Source organism: Oncorhynchus gorbuscha, unplaced genomic scaffold (assembly GCF_021184085.1).
Source record: "Oncorhynchus gorbuscha isolate QuinsamMale2020 ecotype Even-year unplaced genomic scaffold, OgorEven_v1.0 Un_scaffold_645, whole genome shotgun sequence".
Taxonomy (NCBI): domain Eukaryota; kingdom Metazoa; phylum Chordata; class Actinopteri; order Salmoniformes; family Salmonidae; genus Oncorhynchus; species Oncorhynchus gorbuscha.
In genome coordinates this window covers 98,139-115,627 of record NW_025745751.1, presented here as the reverse complement: position 1 = coordinate 115,627, position 17,489 = coordinate 98,139, and the positions used below count along the sequence as shown (strand labels likewise).

At 44.1% G+C, this 17,489-nt stretch overlaps 1 protein-coding gene across 1 annotated transcript; it reads right to left on the bottom strand.

Annotated features, from left to right (window-relative positions):
• Positions 1–371: 371 nt before the first annotated feature.
• LOC124019637 (ras-related protein Rab-3D-like) lies at positions 372–16,905 on the bottom strand. The gene is made up of 5 exons (XM_046335039.1): positions 16,676–16,905; positions 12,561–12,800; positions 4,373–4,491; positions 4,156–4,280; positions 372–3,943 (listed from the first exon to the last, which is right to left on the bottom strand). The coding sequence occupies exons 2-5, from the start codon at positions 12,798–12,800 to the stop codon at positions 3,756–3,758; spliced, it is 672 nt and encodes a 223-aa protein (XP_046190995.1). The 5' UTR covers positions 16,676–16,905; the 3' UTR covers positions 372–3,755.
• Between the last annotated feature and the right edge of the window lie 584 nt (positions 16,906–17,489).

Genomic DNA, 17,489 nt, shown 5'->3' with positions numbered 1-17,489 from the left:
AAAATATAAAAAGGTTACAAAACATTGCAAGAAGATTAACTGCAAAGGACACAAAGGCTGTGGTTAACTGGCAGGTGACAGGAAAGGGCACCAGGAAACCTCTTATTGTTGAGGAGGACCACAGCAGTGTGGTATTCTGTGTCGTTAGATAACAAAAACACCACAACCCCCCCCCCCCTATCCAAATGGGAAGGGAGGTAGGACGTAAGGCCATAAATGATTAATGATATCACCATAAAGACTAACCTAACCACATAGAGCCAGGGTCTCAAGCCTTTGTCCGCTTGACTGCATAGATGTTGTGCTTTCACAAGTTCTAATCATCTAAACGATTTAGCGTCAGGATTGCACAATAAAACGGCAACTCAAGATTTTACATTTTGTAATGAAGTCTTTATTTTCATAAACACATGCAATGTATATGCCTTTTCTAATAAGATTTTCCATCAGACAGAGAGCCTTAAAAATTGGAACAAAACAAATATACATTGACACAACAGTATAGTTCCCCCTTAATAGTATAACAAACCTCCTATATAACCTATGGAATGCCATACTACACAAAAACTAACCAATTCCACAGAAATAAATTAAAAGGATAAAATGATTCACTTACAACTTCAGATAAACATAATTATCAAAAGATATGTTATGGGTCCTTTTAATCAACTGACATTGAAGTATTTAGATAAACTGGGTATCCGTGCATCAGCATGTGATTTAGAGAAGTCCTCCTCAGTACTTTCAGTAAAACCTCACCACTTTCAATCCAGTTACCTTCAGCAGCAGAAAGAAAAACACTATTTAAATACACTGACAAACACCACCCAGAAAGCTTTACAACTTGGGCATAATGCAGATGTAATGTGGGTATAGTGTTTTTACACAGCTATAAAAAGGTTAACAGTTAAGTCTCCAGTCAAATAGTTCACACCACAACGAGACCACTTGCTCGTGGTAGGAGATGAACAGGGGAGACCACTTGCTTGTGGTAGGAGATGAACAGAGATCACTTGATACAAATTAGCCAGCTAATATCAAACAACGAGTCAGTATCAGCTGTGCTTCCAGGTGGATAGGTGTGATAAGCAATTGGAGAGAGTAGGCGCTCATGAATACTTTTGGCGGGCTTTGACCCAACCCTTCAGCTTTAGCAGTGCTTTGGCGTAAAAACATAAGGCTGCTATCCCGCCGAGACCGTGCCTGTCCCTAACTGATGGCCAGTGAACAGTGTGGGGCTAGTGATAGGGAAATGTCAGTGTCTGTGAGTAACAGAGGACCAGTGAACAGTGTGGGGCTAGTGATAGGGAAATGTCAGTGTCTGTGAGTAACAGAGGACCAGTGAACAGTGTGGGGCTAGTGATGGGGAAATGGCAATGTCTGTGAGTAACAGAGGACCAGTGAACAGTGTGGGGCTAGTGAAGGGAAATGACAGTGTCTGTGAGTAACAGAGGACCAGTGAACAGTGTGGGGCTACTGATATGGAAATGGCAATGTCTGTGAGTAACAGAGGACCAGTGAACAGTGTGGGGCTAGTGATAGGGAAATGTCAGTGTCTGTGAGTAACAGAGGACCAGTGAACAGTGTGGGGCTACTGATATGGAAATGGCAATGTCTGTGAGTAACAGAGGACCAGTGAACAGTGTGGGGCTAGTGAAGGGAAATGACAGTGTCTGTGAGTAACAGAGGACCAGTGAACAGTGTGGGGCTAGTGAAGGGAAATGACAGTGTCTGTGAGTAACAGAGGACCAGTGAACAGTGTGGGGCTAGTGAAGGGAAATGACAGTGTCTGTGAGTAACAGAGGACCAGTGAACAGTGTGGGGCTAGTGAAGGGAAATGACAGTGTCTGTGAGTAACAGAGGACCAGTGAACAGTGTGGGGCTAGTGATGGGGAAATGTCAGTGTCTGTGAGTAACAGAGGACCAGTGAACAGTGTGGGGCTAGTGATAGGGAAATGTCAGTGTCTGTGAGTAACAGAGGACCAGTGAACAGTGTGGGGCTAGTGATATGGAAATGGCAATGTCTGTGAGTAACAGAGGACCAGTGAACAGTGTGGGGCTAGTGATGGGGAAATGGCAATGTCTGTGAGTAACAGAGGACCAGTGAACAGTGTGGGGCTAGTGATAGGGAAATGGCAGTGTCTGTGAGTAACAGAGGACCAGTGAACAGTGTGGGGCTAGTGAAGGGAAATGACAGTGTCTGTGAGTAACAGAGGACCAGTGAACAGTGTGGGGCTAGTGATAGGGAAATGGCAGTGTCTGTGAGTAACAGAGGACCAGTGAACAGTGTGGGGCTAGTGAAGGGAAATGACAGTGTCTGTGAGTAACAGAGGACCAGTGAACAGTGTGGGGCTAGTGAAGGGAAATGACAGTGTCTGTGAGTAACAGAGGGCCAGAGAACAGGGAGATGCATGTCTCTCCAGTCCAGTTGGAGAGATGCATATTTTTTCTACTGAAGCCATCCAAGCAGTACAATGGAATGTACTGTACTGTACATGCTTTAGGTGCACCATTTGTCTTTCTGTTTAAGCATATGATTTGGAAAATTAATTAACATGGGTGTCATGCTTGGCCAATCACCATGCTTTAATTAGGTTACTTCATAGACCGTAACTTAGATATAAGAACAGTACAGTAACATCATGCAAGTAATGCAGGCAGTTTACACTGGCACATCCAGATTACAGGACACTGTTGAAGCCTTGTGCAATCAGGTTGGAAATTGTAAGAACAATGAGTAGGAAGGGGAGGCACAGAGGGGTGAGTGAGGGCATGCCAGAGCAGATCACATGACGCGTGTCAGTGTCACTAGTGTTATACGACTTCCTCCCAGACAAATATCCTGGAGCACAACATTGCTCTAACATTGAGATTGTTTGGAACATACTTTTTCACCTTCTCTTTCCCATAAGCAGTAGTGGTTAAGAAAGTCTCAAGAATAGTAGTGCACAATTATTCTGAGGACATGGCAAAATAGCATCTTCAGTGTCACAGAGTAAAGCATGGAGGTCAGGGAATGAAGAAGAAAATGGCAAAAGCAGCAGAATAACTCAGTTTTGTGATTGTCTGGATGATGTCATCTTCATTAATAACAGTTACATTTAGATTTTGATCAAGGATATGACAGAAAACGTTTTTTGTTAAAAAAAATTCAGGTTTTGGGGTGCTGTTTTCTGTCCGGTTTTGGTTTCGGAGAAGTTAAGTCCAATGAATACATTCAAAGCAGAGCACCTAGCCAGGGGGCATCCAAAACAAAAACACCTTCTGCTCTGTTTGAGTCTTGAACTATTATACTTTCATTAATTAAACTCTGAACACAACAATGACCTAAAATAATGACTACTGGAAACTATTTCATTATGACAAATCTTCTTCAGATTGGCACTTCTTTAAGCTGCTTTGAACTACCTTTGCTTTAAAAATAAAGCCATTAAAAAGGTTTCTCACAATAAATACAGTACTTACATTTATTTTGTGCCAGAAGAGCAGAGGGGATGCCATGTGGTAGAGGCTGGGGGGGGCACAGTATACAAGAGAGTTGGGGCCTTTTCAGGGAATACAGAAACTAGAACAGGGGATATGTGGGATAACACTGGATGGACCGAGGGGAGGGGACCGATGGTTCTCAGCTAGCTGCTTTATAGTTTTCACTGTAGTGGCTGTGTTAGGGGGTGTAGTTTGTGAGGTGTACTCTCTATACTTCAGGCACAGTGACGGGGTTTGGTGTGGGGCTGTGAGGAGAAATGAAGTGGGATTTAGCAGCCACAGCCCCCATGGTTCTCTGGAGGCGAGTCCTGTAGACTGGTGCTCCTGTGATTGGACAACATGTTGGCATCTCCGCCCATGCTCTCGTTCATCTTCTCACAGATGACGTCTACCAGCCGCTCAAACACCTGCTTCACGTTGATGTTGTCCTTGGCGCTGGCCTCGAAGAACTGGTACCCTGTCAGACAGAGACGGGGAAATTGAGTAGAGTAATTACTTACTGTGGAGAGATTTCAAGAAAAGCAGATGAGATATTTAGGCTTAAGGGTTCGGTGTCCCCTGCTATATCTGTGTGTAAGTGTGTTCTCATGAGGTCAGTATGCTGTGGTAGTGTGACCTCTTGGTGTATAGTATTTGCGAAGACTGCATGCTGTCGTGGATACTACTCACCAAGATCTTTGGCCAGTCTCTGACTATCTTCTGTGGGGACTAGCCTGTCATCCTCCAGTTCACACTTGTTTCCCACCAGGATCACCTGTGCGTTGTCCCAAGAGTATGTCTTAATCTGAGTTGCCCTGTATGACCGAGGTGAGAGTAGACGAATGCACAGTCTGAGAAGGCAGCAGGGTCAATATGGAAATGATGGAACCTTCCACCTTTCACTCACCAGTCCTGCACAGCGTTGAAGGAGTCCTGGTTGGTGATGTCATACATGAGCAGGAAGCCCATGGCTCCTCTGTAGTAGGCTGTGGTGATGGTACGGTAGCGCTCCTGTCCCGCTGTGTCCTGTGGGGAACATGATGTATGGTCATGCTTTACAGGTTGGGTTTGGGAACATGTTAAATTGTGTGGTATTTTGTGAGACCAGAAGGGGGCAACATTGACTAAGACCAACAGACTTGACATGCTAGAGGTGAATGTGTGTGTGTATTAGAGGTCAACCAACTATGATTTTTCACCGCTGATACCGATTATTGGAAGACCAAAAAAAAGCAGATACCGATTAATCGGCCGATTTTCTTTTAAAATATTTTTTACATATTTCTTTTACATTTATTTGTAATAATGACAATTACAACAATACTGAATGAACACTTATTTAAACTTAATATAACACATCAATAAAATCAATTTAGCCTCAAATAAATAATGAAACATGTTCAATTTGGTTTAAATAATGCAAAAACAAAGTGTTGGAGAAGAAAGTAAAAGTGCAATATGTGCCATGTAAGAAAGCTAACGTTTAAGTTCCTTGCTCAGAACATGAGAACATATGAAAGCTGGTGGTTCCTTTTAACATGAATCTTCAATATTCCCAGGTAAGAAATTTTAGGTTGTAGTTAAATATAGGAATTATAGAACTATTTCTCTCTATACGATTTGTATTTCATATTCCTTTGACTATTGGATGTTCTTATAGGCACTTTAGTATTGCCAGTGTAACAGTATAGCTTCCATCCCTCTCCTCACCGCTACCTGGGCTCGAACCAGGAACACATCGACAACAGCCACCCTCGAAGCAGCGTTACCGGTCGCTCCACAAAAGCCATGGCCCTTGCAGAGCAAGGGGGAACAACCACTCCAAGTCTCAGAGCGAGTGATGTTTGAAACGTTATTAGCGCGCACCCTGCTAACTAGCTAGCCATTTCACATTGGTTACACCAGCCTAATTTCGGGAGTTGATAGGCTTGAAGTCATAAACAGCGCAATGCTTGAAGCACAGCGAAGAGCTGCTGGGAAAACGCACGAAAGTGCTGTTTGAATGAATGCTTACGGCCCTGCTGGTGCCCACTATCACTCATTCAGACTGCTCTATCAAATCATAGACTTAATTGTAACATAATAAACACACAGAAATACGAGCCTTTTGTCATTAGTATGGTCGAATCCGGAAACTATCATTTCGAATACAAAACGTTTATTATTTCAGTGAAATATGGAACCGTTCCATATTTTATCTAACAGATGGCATCCTGAAATTAAAGGATCCATGTTGATTCGCTCCCCAGACCAATGTCATTCATGCTCCCTTGTCCCAGTGAATCCTGGACCGCTAAGTCTAAATATTGCTGTTACATTGCACAACCTTCAATGTTATGTCATAATTACGTACAATTCTGGCAAATTACTTCGCAAAGAGCCAGGCGGCCCAAACTGTTGCATATACCCTGACTCTGCGTGCAATGAACGCAAGAGAAGTGATACATTTACATTACATTTAAGTCATTTAGCAGACGCTCTTATCCAGAGCGACTGATACAATTTCACCTGGTTAATATTGCCTACTAACCTGAATTTATTTTAGCTAAATATGCAGGTTTAAAAATATATACTTGTGTGTATTGATTTTAAGAAAGGCATTGATGTTTATGGTTAGGTACACGTTGGAGCAACGACAGTCCTTTTTCGCGAATGCGCACCGCATCGGTTATATGCAACACAGGACACGCTAGATAAACTAGTAATATCATCAACCATGTGTAGTTATACATTTACATTTAAGTCATTTAGCAGACGCTCTTATCCAGAGCGACTTACAAATTGGTGCATTCACCTTATGACATCCAGTGGGACAGTCACTTAACAATAGTGCATCTAAAACTTAGGGGGGGTGAGAGGGATTACTTATCCTATCCTAGGTATTCCTTAAAGAGGTGGGGTTTCAGGTGTCTCCGGAAGGTGGTGATTGACTCCGCTGTCCTGGCGTCGTGAGGGAGTTTGTTCCACCATTAGGGGGCCAGGGCAGCGAACAGTTTTGACTGGGCTGAGCGGGAGCTGTACTTCCTCAGTGGTAGGGAGGCGAGCAGGCCAGAGGTGGATGAACGCAGTGCCCTTGTTTGGGTGTAGGGCCTGATCAGAGCCTGGAGGTACTGAGGTGCCGTTCCCCTCACAGCTCCGTAGGCAAGCACCATGGTCTTGTAGCGGATGCGAGCTTCAACTGGAAGCCAGTGGAGAGAACGGAGGAGCGGGGTGACGTGAGAGAACTTGGGAAGGTTGAACACCAGACGGGCTGCGGCGTTCTGGATGAGTTGAAGGGGGCACAATGGCACAGGCAGGGAGCCCAGCCAACAGCGAGTTGCAGTAATCCAGACGGGAGATGACAAGTGCCTGGATTAGGACCTGCGCCGCTTCCTGTGTGAGGCAGGGTCGTACTCTGCGGATGTTGTAGAGCATGAACCTATAGGAACGGGCCACCGCCTTGATGTTGGTTGAGAACGACAGGGTGTTGTCCAGGATCACGCCAAGGTTCTTGGCGCTCTGGGAGGAGGACACAATGGAGTTGTCAACCGTGATGGCGAGATCATGGAACGGGCAGTCCTTCCCCGGGAGGAAGAGCAGCTCCGTCTTGCCGAGGTTCAGCTTGAGGTGGTGATCCGTCATCCACACTGATATGTCTGCCAGACATGCAGAGATGCGATTCGCCACCTGGTCATCAGAAGGGGGAAAGGAGAAGATTAATTGTGTGTCGTCTGCATAGCAATGATAAGAGAGACCATGTGAGGTTATGACAGAGCCAAGTGACTTGGTGTATAGCGAGAATAGGAGAGGGCCAAGAACAGAGCCCTGGGGGACACCAGTGGTGAGAGCGCGTGGTGAGGAGACAGATTCTCGCCACGCCACCTGGTAGGAGCGACCTGTCAGGTAGGACGCAATCCAAGCGTGGGCCGCGCCGGAGATGCCCAACTCGGAGAGGGTGGAGAGGAGGATCTGATGGTTCACAGTATCGAAGGCAGCCGACAGATCTAGAAGGATGGGAGCAGAGGAGAGAGAGTTAGCTTTAGCAGTGCGGAGCGCCTCCGTGATACAGAGGAGAGCAGTCTCAGTTGAATGACTAGTCTTGAAACCTGACTGATTTGGATCAAGAAGGTCATTCAGAGAGAGATAGCGGGAGAGCTGGCCAAGGACGGCACGTTCAAGAGTTTTGGAGAGAAAAGAAAGAAGGGATACTGGTCTGTAATTGTTGACATCGGAGGGATCGAGTGTAGGTTTTTTCAGAAGGGGTGCAACTCTCGCTCTCTTGAAGACGGAAGGGACGTAGCCAGCGGTCAGGGATGAGTTGATGAGCGAGGTGAGGTAAGGGAGAAGGTCTCCGGAAATGGTCTGGAGAAGAGAGGAGGGGATAGGGTCAAGCGGGCAGGTTGTTGGGCGGCCGGCCGTCACAAGACGCGAGATTTCATCTGGAGAGAGAGGGGAGAAAGAGGTCAGAGCACAGGGTAGGGCAGTGTGAGCAGAACCAGCGGTGTCGTTTGACTTAGCAAACGAGGATCGGATGTCGTCGACCTTCTTTTCAAAATGGTTGACGAAGTCATCTGCAGAGAGGGAGGAGGGGGGGGGAGGATTCAGGAGGGAGGAGAAGGTGGCAAAGAGCTTCCTAGGGTTAGAGGCAGATGCTTGGAATTTAGCGTGGTAGAAAGTGGCTTTAGCAGCAGAGACAGAGGAGGAAAATGTAGAGAGGAGGGAGTGAAAAGATGCCAGGTCCGCAGGGAGGCGAGTTTTCCTCCATTTCCGCTCGGCTGCCCGGAGCCCTGTTCTGTGAGCTCGCAATGAGTCATCGAGCCACGGAGCGGGAGGGAGGACCGAGCCGGCCTGGAGGATAGGGGACATAGAGAGTCAAGGGATGCAGAGAGGGAGGAGAGGAGGGTTGAGGAGGCAGAATCAGGAGATAGGTGGGAGAAGGTTTGAGCGGAGGGAAGAGATGATAGGATGGAAGAGGAGAGAGTAGCGGGGGAGAGAGAGCGAAGGTTGGGACGGCGCGATACCATCCGAGTAGGGGCAGTGTGGGAGGTGTTGGATGAGAGCGAGAGGGAAAAGGATACAAGGCAGTGGTCGGAGACTTGGAGGGGAGTTGCAATGAGGTTAGTGGAGGAACAGCATCTAGTAAAGATGAGGTCGAGCGTATTGCCTGCCTTGTGGGTAGGGGGGGAAGGTGAGAGGGTGAGGTCAAAAGAGGAGAGGAGTGGAAAGAAGGAGGCAGAGAGGAAAGAGTCAAAGGTAGACGTGGGGAGGTTAAAGTCGCCCAGAACTGTGAGAGGTGAGCCGTCCTCAGGAAAGGAGCTTATCAAGGCATCAAGCTCATTGATGAACTCTCCGAGGGAACCTGGAAGGCGATAAATGATAAGGATGTTAAGCTTGAAAGGGCTAGTAACTGTGACAGCATGGAATTCAAAGGAGGCGATAGACAGATGGGTAAGGGGAGAAAGAGAGAATGACCACTTGGGAGAGATGAGGATCCCGGTGCCACCACCCCGCTGACCAGACGCTCTCGGGGTGTGCGAGAACACGTGGGCGGACGAAGAGAGAGCAGTAGGAGTAGCAGTGTTGTCTGTGGTGATCCATGTTTCCGTCAGTGCCAAGAAGTCGAGGGACTGGAGGGAGGCATAGGCTGAGATGAACTCTGCCTTGTTGACCGCAGATTGGCAGTTCCAGAGGCTACTGGAGACCTGGAACTCCACGTGGGTCGTGCGCGCTGGGACCACCAGAGTAGGGTGGCCGCGGCCACGCGGTGAGGAGCGTTTGTATGGTCTGTGCAGAGAGGAGAGAACAGGGATAAACAGACACATAGTTGACAGGCTACAGAAGAGGCTACGCTAATGCAAAGGAGATTGGAATGACAAGTGGACTACACGTCTCGAATGTTCAGAAAGTTAAGCTACATAGCAAGAATCTTATTGACTAAAATGATTAAAATGATACAGTACTGCTGAAGTAGGCCAGCTGGCAGTGGGTGCGTTGTTGACAGTTATAACTAGTGATTATGATTGATTGATTGATTGTTTTTATAAGATAAGTTTAATGCTAGCTAGCAACTTACCTTGGCTTCTTACTGCATTTGCGTAACAGGCAGTCTCCTTGTGAGGCAGGTGGTTAGAGCGTTGGACTAGTTAACTGTAAGGTTGCAAGATTGAATCGCTGAGCAGACAAGGTAAAAATCTGTCGTTCTGCCCCTGAACAAGGCAGTTAACCCACCGTTCCTAGGCCATCATTGAAAATAAGCATGTGTTCTTAACTGACCTGCCTAATTAAATAAAGTTGCAAAAAACATTTTTTTTGGGGGGGGGCAGAATTGGCATCCAAAAATACCAATTTCCAATTGTTATGAAAAGTTGAAATCGGCCCGAATTAATCGGCCATTCTGATTAATCGGTCGACCTCTAGTGTGTATACACTTGTAAATATTCAGGTCTAGAAAAGACTACAATTAATATGTTTTTGTTAACATACAAAATAGATATTTGACATAAATAAACATATTTCTGTGATAGTGCTTTGTCCTTTAAATTGTCCTATCAGCCGAAACCTTCCCACCCAAAGCTACTGTTAACTTCAGACTATTAGAAATGAAAGTGTCAGATACATGATTAAACAGGGTAACACCTACATTTGCCATGTCCGTCAACATAACTTCTTGTCAAACAACAAACCCTGGCCCACTAACAAAAACCCAGTAAGAACAAAAAGAACACGGAGAGCGTCAGATGTCCAGAACAGCTCTCTGGTGCCGCAGAGCTGTAGAGACCTGCTTATCGGAAACATCTTTCAATTAAGTAGAGGTCGAGTGTGATGTCAGAGTGGCTTCCCTGGAAAAGGTTAACATGAAAAAAAAATAGTCAAGCAGGTGAGGAGATTAAATTGGCACGGCAACTATCCTTGGCCGTCGCTTGGTAACCTGGCTTGGGCCCCTCATTTGCATTGGAGGACTTTACATCACTGAATAGTGGGGGGGGGGTGTTTATGAATGTTTCATTAGGGCTAATAGTGTGCAGGGTAGTCAGCCAGAACAAACTGCCACCGATTTAGAGATTGCAAAAAATAGAGCTATTCTTAACTTAGAGCAGGTGCCGGGCTAGAGAGACAAGTGCTCTGTAAGTGAGTGAGTCGGTGTATCCGCAGCGGTGTACTTCTGTTCAATGACCTTACCCAGAAGGAGAGTCTGCGTCATCTCAGGGTCATTTGTTTCATTTATGAATGAAGGATACCAGATGCAGATCTTACCTGATATGTGCAGACATGATCAAATATTTGGCATCGTAATGGATCTTACAGGAGCACTAACCAAATACACTGTCCCCATGGCTCACACTGTCTCCACAACTATCTATACACCAAGTAAAGAAAATACTGCCCAAAAGCATATGCATGATGACAATGAGTGTAAAATGGTTGGGGCCAGAGCCATTGATGTCACTAGGACCCTTCTCAGCATGCGTCACCTGGTCCTGCCGCCCACACAAAGCAGGGACACTCTAAGCCCTGGGCTTTGTGGTTCCGACACCAGGTGTGTCATTGTGCAGTTAATATATTGCCATGTGGTGTATCCTCCTAGAATAAACAGTATGGTTCAGGATGAGAAAGTAGAACCATAATGGTACTTTAGAAGGCTTCAAATTAAACTCATTTTTAAAACCATGATAAAAAAATCATTTCAAGCCCTTCTCGTGCCGCACACGCGGAGGAAAGCTTGCAGCAGTGTGGACAGGGCACCACCTGTATACCATCCATAGAGAGACGAGGCTCAGAGGGTTGGAGTGAAAACAGGACACTGTGGATTAAACCCCCCTAGCCATTCCACATAGGGTTGTTCATTAACTGTACACTTGCTCTCGAAGCCAGGGCTGATTTATTGGACATGGTTGCTACTTCCACACCTCCACTGTATGAGGCAAACTGAGGAGGGTTTCATTCTTCTCTGATTTGAAACTCATCAGATGGCATTCAGTGATCCCAGCCACCACTGACAACATTAAGCCAAATCATGTGTCCTAGGTGGAAACAGGGTCAGTGCGTCAGTCAGCTTGGTTTTGGTGTGTACATTGGTGTGGACACGGTTGCTGCTGATTCATCTTGATTGAATGCAATACCATAATGGGTGTTTGTCTTGTTTAAACAGCATTCACTGTACGTGGAAATAGTTTGCCTTGAAACACTTTCAGACGTCAGGGGACTAGGCTACATTGTAATAAATTGTACACTTCTGGTAGCCCTGTAATTCAAGTATTTCCACAGAACATTATATTTTTTTCCAATCGGTTCCTTTGACCAATCAGTTCAGCTCTGAAAAAGATCTGATGTGGTTGGTCAAAAGACCAATAAGTGGATCAGAATTGGTCTGCCTGTCCAAACACAGCCTTAGTCTCTAGAGCATGTGGTACAAGCAGCAACAACACACTGCAGTAGCTTGAGATGAGAAACCAAGTTTTCTGCAAAACATACAAGAGAGACGGAGGGTAAAATCATTGGTGGAAAAAATGACTAAATTGTCATACTTGAGTAAAGGTAAAAAATGACATGCTATAAACCTAATTCCTTATATTAAGCAAACCCGATGGCGTGACTTACAGAAAGCCAGGGGCACACTCCAACACTCAGACATATTTTTAAAATGCAGTATTTGTGTTTAGTGAGTTCACCAGAGGCATTATATTGATAGGTGTGTGAATTGGACCATATTGAGGTCCTTACTGAGCATTCAAAATGTAATGTATACTTTTGGGTGTCAAGGAAAGTGTATGGGAGTAATAAAGTACATATTTTCTTTGGAATAAAATAGAGTAAAATTTGTCAAAAATGTATTGTAAAGTGTTTTTACACCACTGTGTAAAATGCAAGGGCCTTGCAGATGAAGGTTTGTGATTGACCCACTATAGAATTATCAGCCACCTGTCAGAAAAACTCAATTCAATAGTGAAGGATTGGGTCTATGGATTTATATTCTGGTTTAATACAGAGGACAACTTTCCTCTTGATGGGATGTGTATGAGAGTCCACTATGATGGCAAAAATGTGGCACAAAGGTGGCAATCATGTTGTAGAGACCATAGCTGGCATGTGGGACAAAATGCATAAGGCTAACTCACCCATATCTGTAGCTTTATCCTTTTCTCATTGCGGAAGACGGTCTTGACCTTGAAGTCTATGCCCACAGTGGAGACAAAGGCTGAGGTGAAGGAGTCATCAGCATAGCGGAACAGGAAGCTGGTCTTGCCCACACTGCTGTTGCCAATGATCAGCAGCTTGAACATGTAGTCAAAGTTCTGGTCAGCCGCATCCTTCTGGGCAGGCTGCTGCTGAAGGCGAGAGTCATTCACTGACGCCATCTAGAAGGGAAGGCAGAGGTGTGAGAGGTGATACTACAGCTCAGGGTGAATTAAACACCAAATCATCAGGTTAGGGGTTCGTAAGTAAGCATTTCACTAAGGTCTACACCTGTTGTAGTCGGTGCAGGTGACTAATAACATTTGATATGAGTCTTTGAATGTCATACCAATACAACTCAACAGTTGGTAGGTAAAAATCAACAGGCCAGGCCCAGTCCCCTAAATTGTTATGATCCAGTATGTTGCGGGGAGTTTTCAAAACCTGCTCATCATAGCTATTATGACTCAGTCACTTGCAGGCTGCAGCATCTGCCACTGGGTATCAAATTGCACACTATAAAGACCTTTTAGTGTCTGTCACTTGTTCCTAAAAGTGGGTGTAAAGACTGCAAGAATGGGTGTGAAAGGAGAGTCCATGGCCTCCCCCCTCCTCCTCAGCTGAACAATCAGGGCTGCACACCACAGCTTCCTTCTGATGAAGACTGTCTCCTTGAAAACCGGTCAAGAACATAGCCGCCAGGCCCATTAGTGGGCCAGGCCAGCTAGCTCACCATGGCCATCTTAAGAAGTAGTGATATTTAACCGATACCGATTATTGAAGGACCCAAAAAAGCCGATACCGATTAAATCGACCAATTTTTATTTATATATATTTGTAATAATGACAAATTACAACAATACTGAATTAACAATGAACACTTTAACTTAATACATCAATAAAATCTATTTAGTCTCAAATAAATAATGAAACATGTTCAATTTGGTTTAAATAATGCAAAAACAAAGTGTTGGAGAAGAAAGTAAAAGTGCAATATGTGCCATGTAAAAAAAGCTAACGTGTAAGTTCCTTGCTCAGAACATGATAACATGTTAAAAGGAACCACCAGCTTAATATTCAATATTCAATATTCCCAGGTAAGAAGTTTTAGGCTGTAGTTATAATAGGACTATTTCTCTCTATACCATTTGTATTTCATATACCTTTGATTATTGGATGTTCTAATAAGTACTTTAGTATTGCCAGCCTAATCTCGGGAGTTGATAGGCTTGAAGTCATAAACAGCACAATGCTTGAAGCACAGCGAAGAGCTGCTGACAAACGCAGTTGGCTGTATTTGTTAGGAAGAAATGATCTTCACACAATTCGCAACGAGCCAGGCGGACCAGACTGCTGCATATAGCCTGACTCTGTTTCACAGAACGCAAGAGAAGTAACACAATTTCCCTAGTTAAAAGAAATTCATGTTAGCAGGCAATATTAACTAAACATGCAGGTTTAAATATATATACTTGTGTATTGATTTTAAGAAATGTGTTTATGGTTAGGTACACATTGGTGCAATGACAGTGCTTTTTTTGCAAATGCGTTTGTTAAATCACCCATTTGGTGAAGTAGGCTGGGATTCAATAATAAATTAACAGGCACCGCATTGATTTATATGCAACGCAGGACAAGCTAGATAAACTAGTAATATCATCAACCATGTGTAGTTCACTAGTGATTATTTTAAGATTTATTGGTTTTTATAAGATATGTTTAATGCTAGCACGCACCTTACCTTGGCTCCTTGCTGCACTCGCATAACAGGTAGTCAGCCTGCCACGCAGTCTCCTCGTGGAGTGCAATGTAATCGGCCATGATCGGTGTCCAAAAATGGCGATTACCGTTTTGTTATGAAAACTTGAAATCGGCCCTAATTAAATTGGTCATTCCTATTAAATCGGTCGACCTCTAATCCACAGACACTATTGTGGGGCAAAGAAAATCTCTTGTTGAAGCTGTATCTCTATGATTCCATATTTGTGTGCCCACTGAGATTATAGGTGTGTGAGAGTGAGTCCACTGCCCCTTACTTGTAACATAGGGGATGATCTGTGCGGTAAATGTTAAATAAGGTAAATGTATGATGTAAAGGCCAAAATGATTCTGTGCAAAAGCAGGTCTGTACTATAATCCCCTATCACATGGCACCAATCAAACTTTCATCTGACCATTGCTTTGTGGGTCTAAAGTCATCGGATCATTGGTCCCAAACTGTGTGTACAAAGAATATGCGGGAAACCCATTGGATCAAATGTTGTTTTCCTCTCAGAACGTACGCCTGCTAAATCCTGGTCACATCATGCACATTTACACTGTGGCTCAAGAAGTCTGAGGAAAAATAATATTTTGGGAAACTGTTTTTCTACCCTAAATCTGTGACAACTGTTGTGCTGCTGAGGCAATGAGTAGCCTACAATATCCAATATCACTCAATTCAATATACCATTGTACAATAATAATATTATATAAGCCATCCCAATGCTGCAATCATACTGTCCAAATTATACTAAGATATTAGAGACCAAAGTTACTGGATGATGAAGTGTTGAGAAACACATGGCCAAAACTGTTTGTGGAAAAGTAGCATTAGATCACTTTGACCAGGGGGTGATGAATTTAATACTGGCATGCCACCATCTGCCACAATAATCGGGTACATCTCTGACGGGACAGAATTTACATCACTGTCATCACAGAACAGGCCTCCACTTAGTAGAGTTGAAATGGGAGTCATTTTTTATGCACTGGAGAAGCATTCGTTCTGTAAAACAAATAAAAGAGGCCATTTTGGTGAATAGGCCTATTGTGGTCTCTCAGCTGGCACTGTTTGCAGAGTAAGGTCCCTGGCTGTTATAGGAAATTAGCTCTTGATTGGTTGGCAGCTGCCTGTTCCCTATTAAAGAATGGTCGTAAACACAGGTGAAAAATTTTGTGGTTTCAGTATACCTGGACAAGCTCAAATTAATAGCACAATAAGTAGGCCTATACTTGTCAACTCACTCTCTACCCATCATATTGAAAGTTGTCAAGTGTCCATTCTACATCTCTATAAGCCCTTGATCATGACTCTCAGTTTCATTACATTACACATAAATCATTGGACAAAGGCATCTTCTGTATGGGGGAGTTTTGTTAAGAGCCCCGATGCTCAATCTGAACATTAACAAGCGTCTGTTTTGGAAGCATACAGGAACGTATCTTTCATATCAGTGAGAAATCATTTTAAAAGGTTGAATTGATACACCTTGATAGGGTTGGTTTCAGTGGAGGACGACTCCTAATAATGGCTGGAAATGAGTGAACGGCATCAAACCTATGTGTTTGATGCATTTTAACCATTCCACTCCAGCCATTAGCACGAGCCTGTCCTCCACAATTAAGGTGCCACCAACCTCCTGTGGTTAGTGTTCCCACAAGGCCATATCTCCATGTTACAGAGCTTGTTTACTGAAGATAAGAGGCGACCACCTGTGCTAATTAGCCATGGAGCGTGTTCTGAACACCTGTATGTAACGTAACTCGTGTAAGCGTGTAGTTTTGTCAGATGTAGGCACCCATAGCTGTATAGATCTGTGCATTTTTAAAAATTTGACGGATTCTTTCTTGCTAATGCAAAGGCCACAGCAAGCGACGATTTGACGTTTCAAAACGTTTAAACAGCGTCGGGATTTAAGTTCACATGAGAGTCGTGAATGGCTGAAAACTGTAGGGATAAGGTAAATGCCGCCTAGAGTTTGACAGCTATATCTCTATATGATATAGAACTGCCAAGGTAGACCCTATACAGAGAATGGGGGTGAAGAAAATCCATAGCTGACAATTTGTCCTTTCGGTTCTTCAAATCGCACCAGGTGCTCGAGCCTCGAGGATTAATTGGCGATGTCTCGAAATCCCCTTTGTCGCATTATATAAACATGTAAAACTAAGTCCAGTGTACATTAAATTGAGTTAAGTAAATGAGAATATAATGCCCAGCAAATGATTTTCGTTTGGACATGGAAGCTGGACAAAGGTGCAGAAAATATTGACCAAACTTTTTCCAGCCACTTACCTACTAATCTATGGAAACGGAATTTCTTTGACTTTAATCTTCAATGTTATTTCCTTTCAAGTGAAGAGTGAAAGTTCCCTAGGGTCTTCAACAACCTGAATTCTCTTTCCGCCCACCGCTTTCTGCCTCACCGTTTTCCTCTGAGCGTTTGTGGAATAGAACAGGCAGCTCCCGGATCTCGTTTGTGTACAAAGGAGCACCCTTCGAGAGCGCAGCAGTCAGTGTTGTGATCACCTCACGCGACAGTATTCATACAGCTATAATCTCTCTCACACACTTCCAGAGAGCAAATTTACTATACTTTATGATCCTTCACTCAGCTCTAGCCTGTTTCGAAATAAGAGCTTTCACAAATCAAGGCAGCATTTACAGTATGTTTGATGTTTATGTGTATTAAATTGTTGAATAATATAGAGAATATTCTGAGCAGTCTGCCAACCTCATAATTTATTAAGTATAACTCAACATTTGATAATGCAGATCATTAGAAATACACTAATGAGATAGTTTTTACATTTTACCTTTATTTTACTAGGCAAGTCAGTTAAGAACAAATTCTTATTTTCAATGACTGCCTAGGAACAGTGGGTTAACTGCCTGTTCAGGGGCAGAACGACAGATTTGTACCTTGTCAACTTGGGGATTTGAACTTGCAACCTTTCGGTTACTAGTCCAACGCTCTAAACACTAGGCTACCCTGCCGCCCCAAAATCACTGGGCTTAGATCCTAAAATGTTGTGTAAGTTAATATTTTCATGCAGATATGGGAGGCCAACTTTGGAAAAGCATCCACCAGTTAATAAATCAGAATTAT

Bases quoted from the DNA above. Each gene is read 5' to 3' on its own strand.
- LOC124019637 (XM_046335039.1), bottom strand. From the start codon at position 12,800: ATGGCGTCAGTGAATGACTCTCGCCTTCAGCAGCAGCCTGCCCAGAAG. The intron at 4,281-4,372 runs GTGAGTGAAAGG...TCGGTCATACAG, and splicing joins TTCAACGCTGTGCAGGACTG to GGCAACTCAGATTAAGACAT. The intron at 3,944-4,155 runs GTGAGTAGTATC...TCTGTCTGACAG, and splicing joins GAGACTGGCCAAAGATCTTG to GGTACCAGTTCTTCGAGGCC.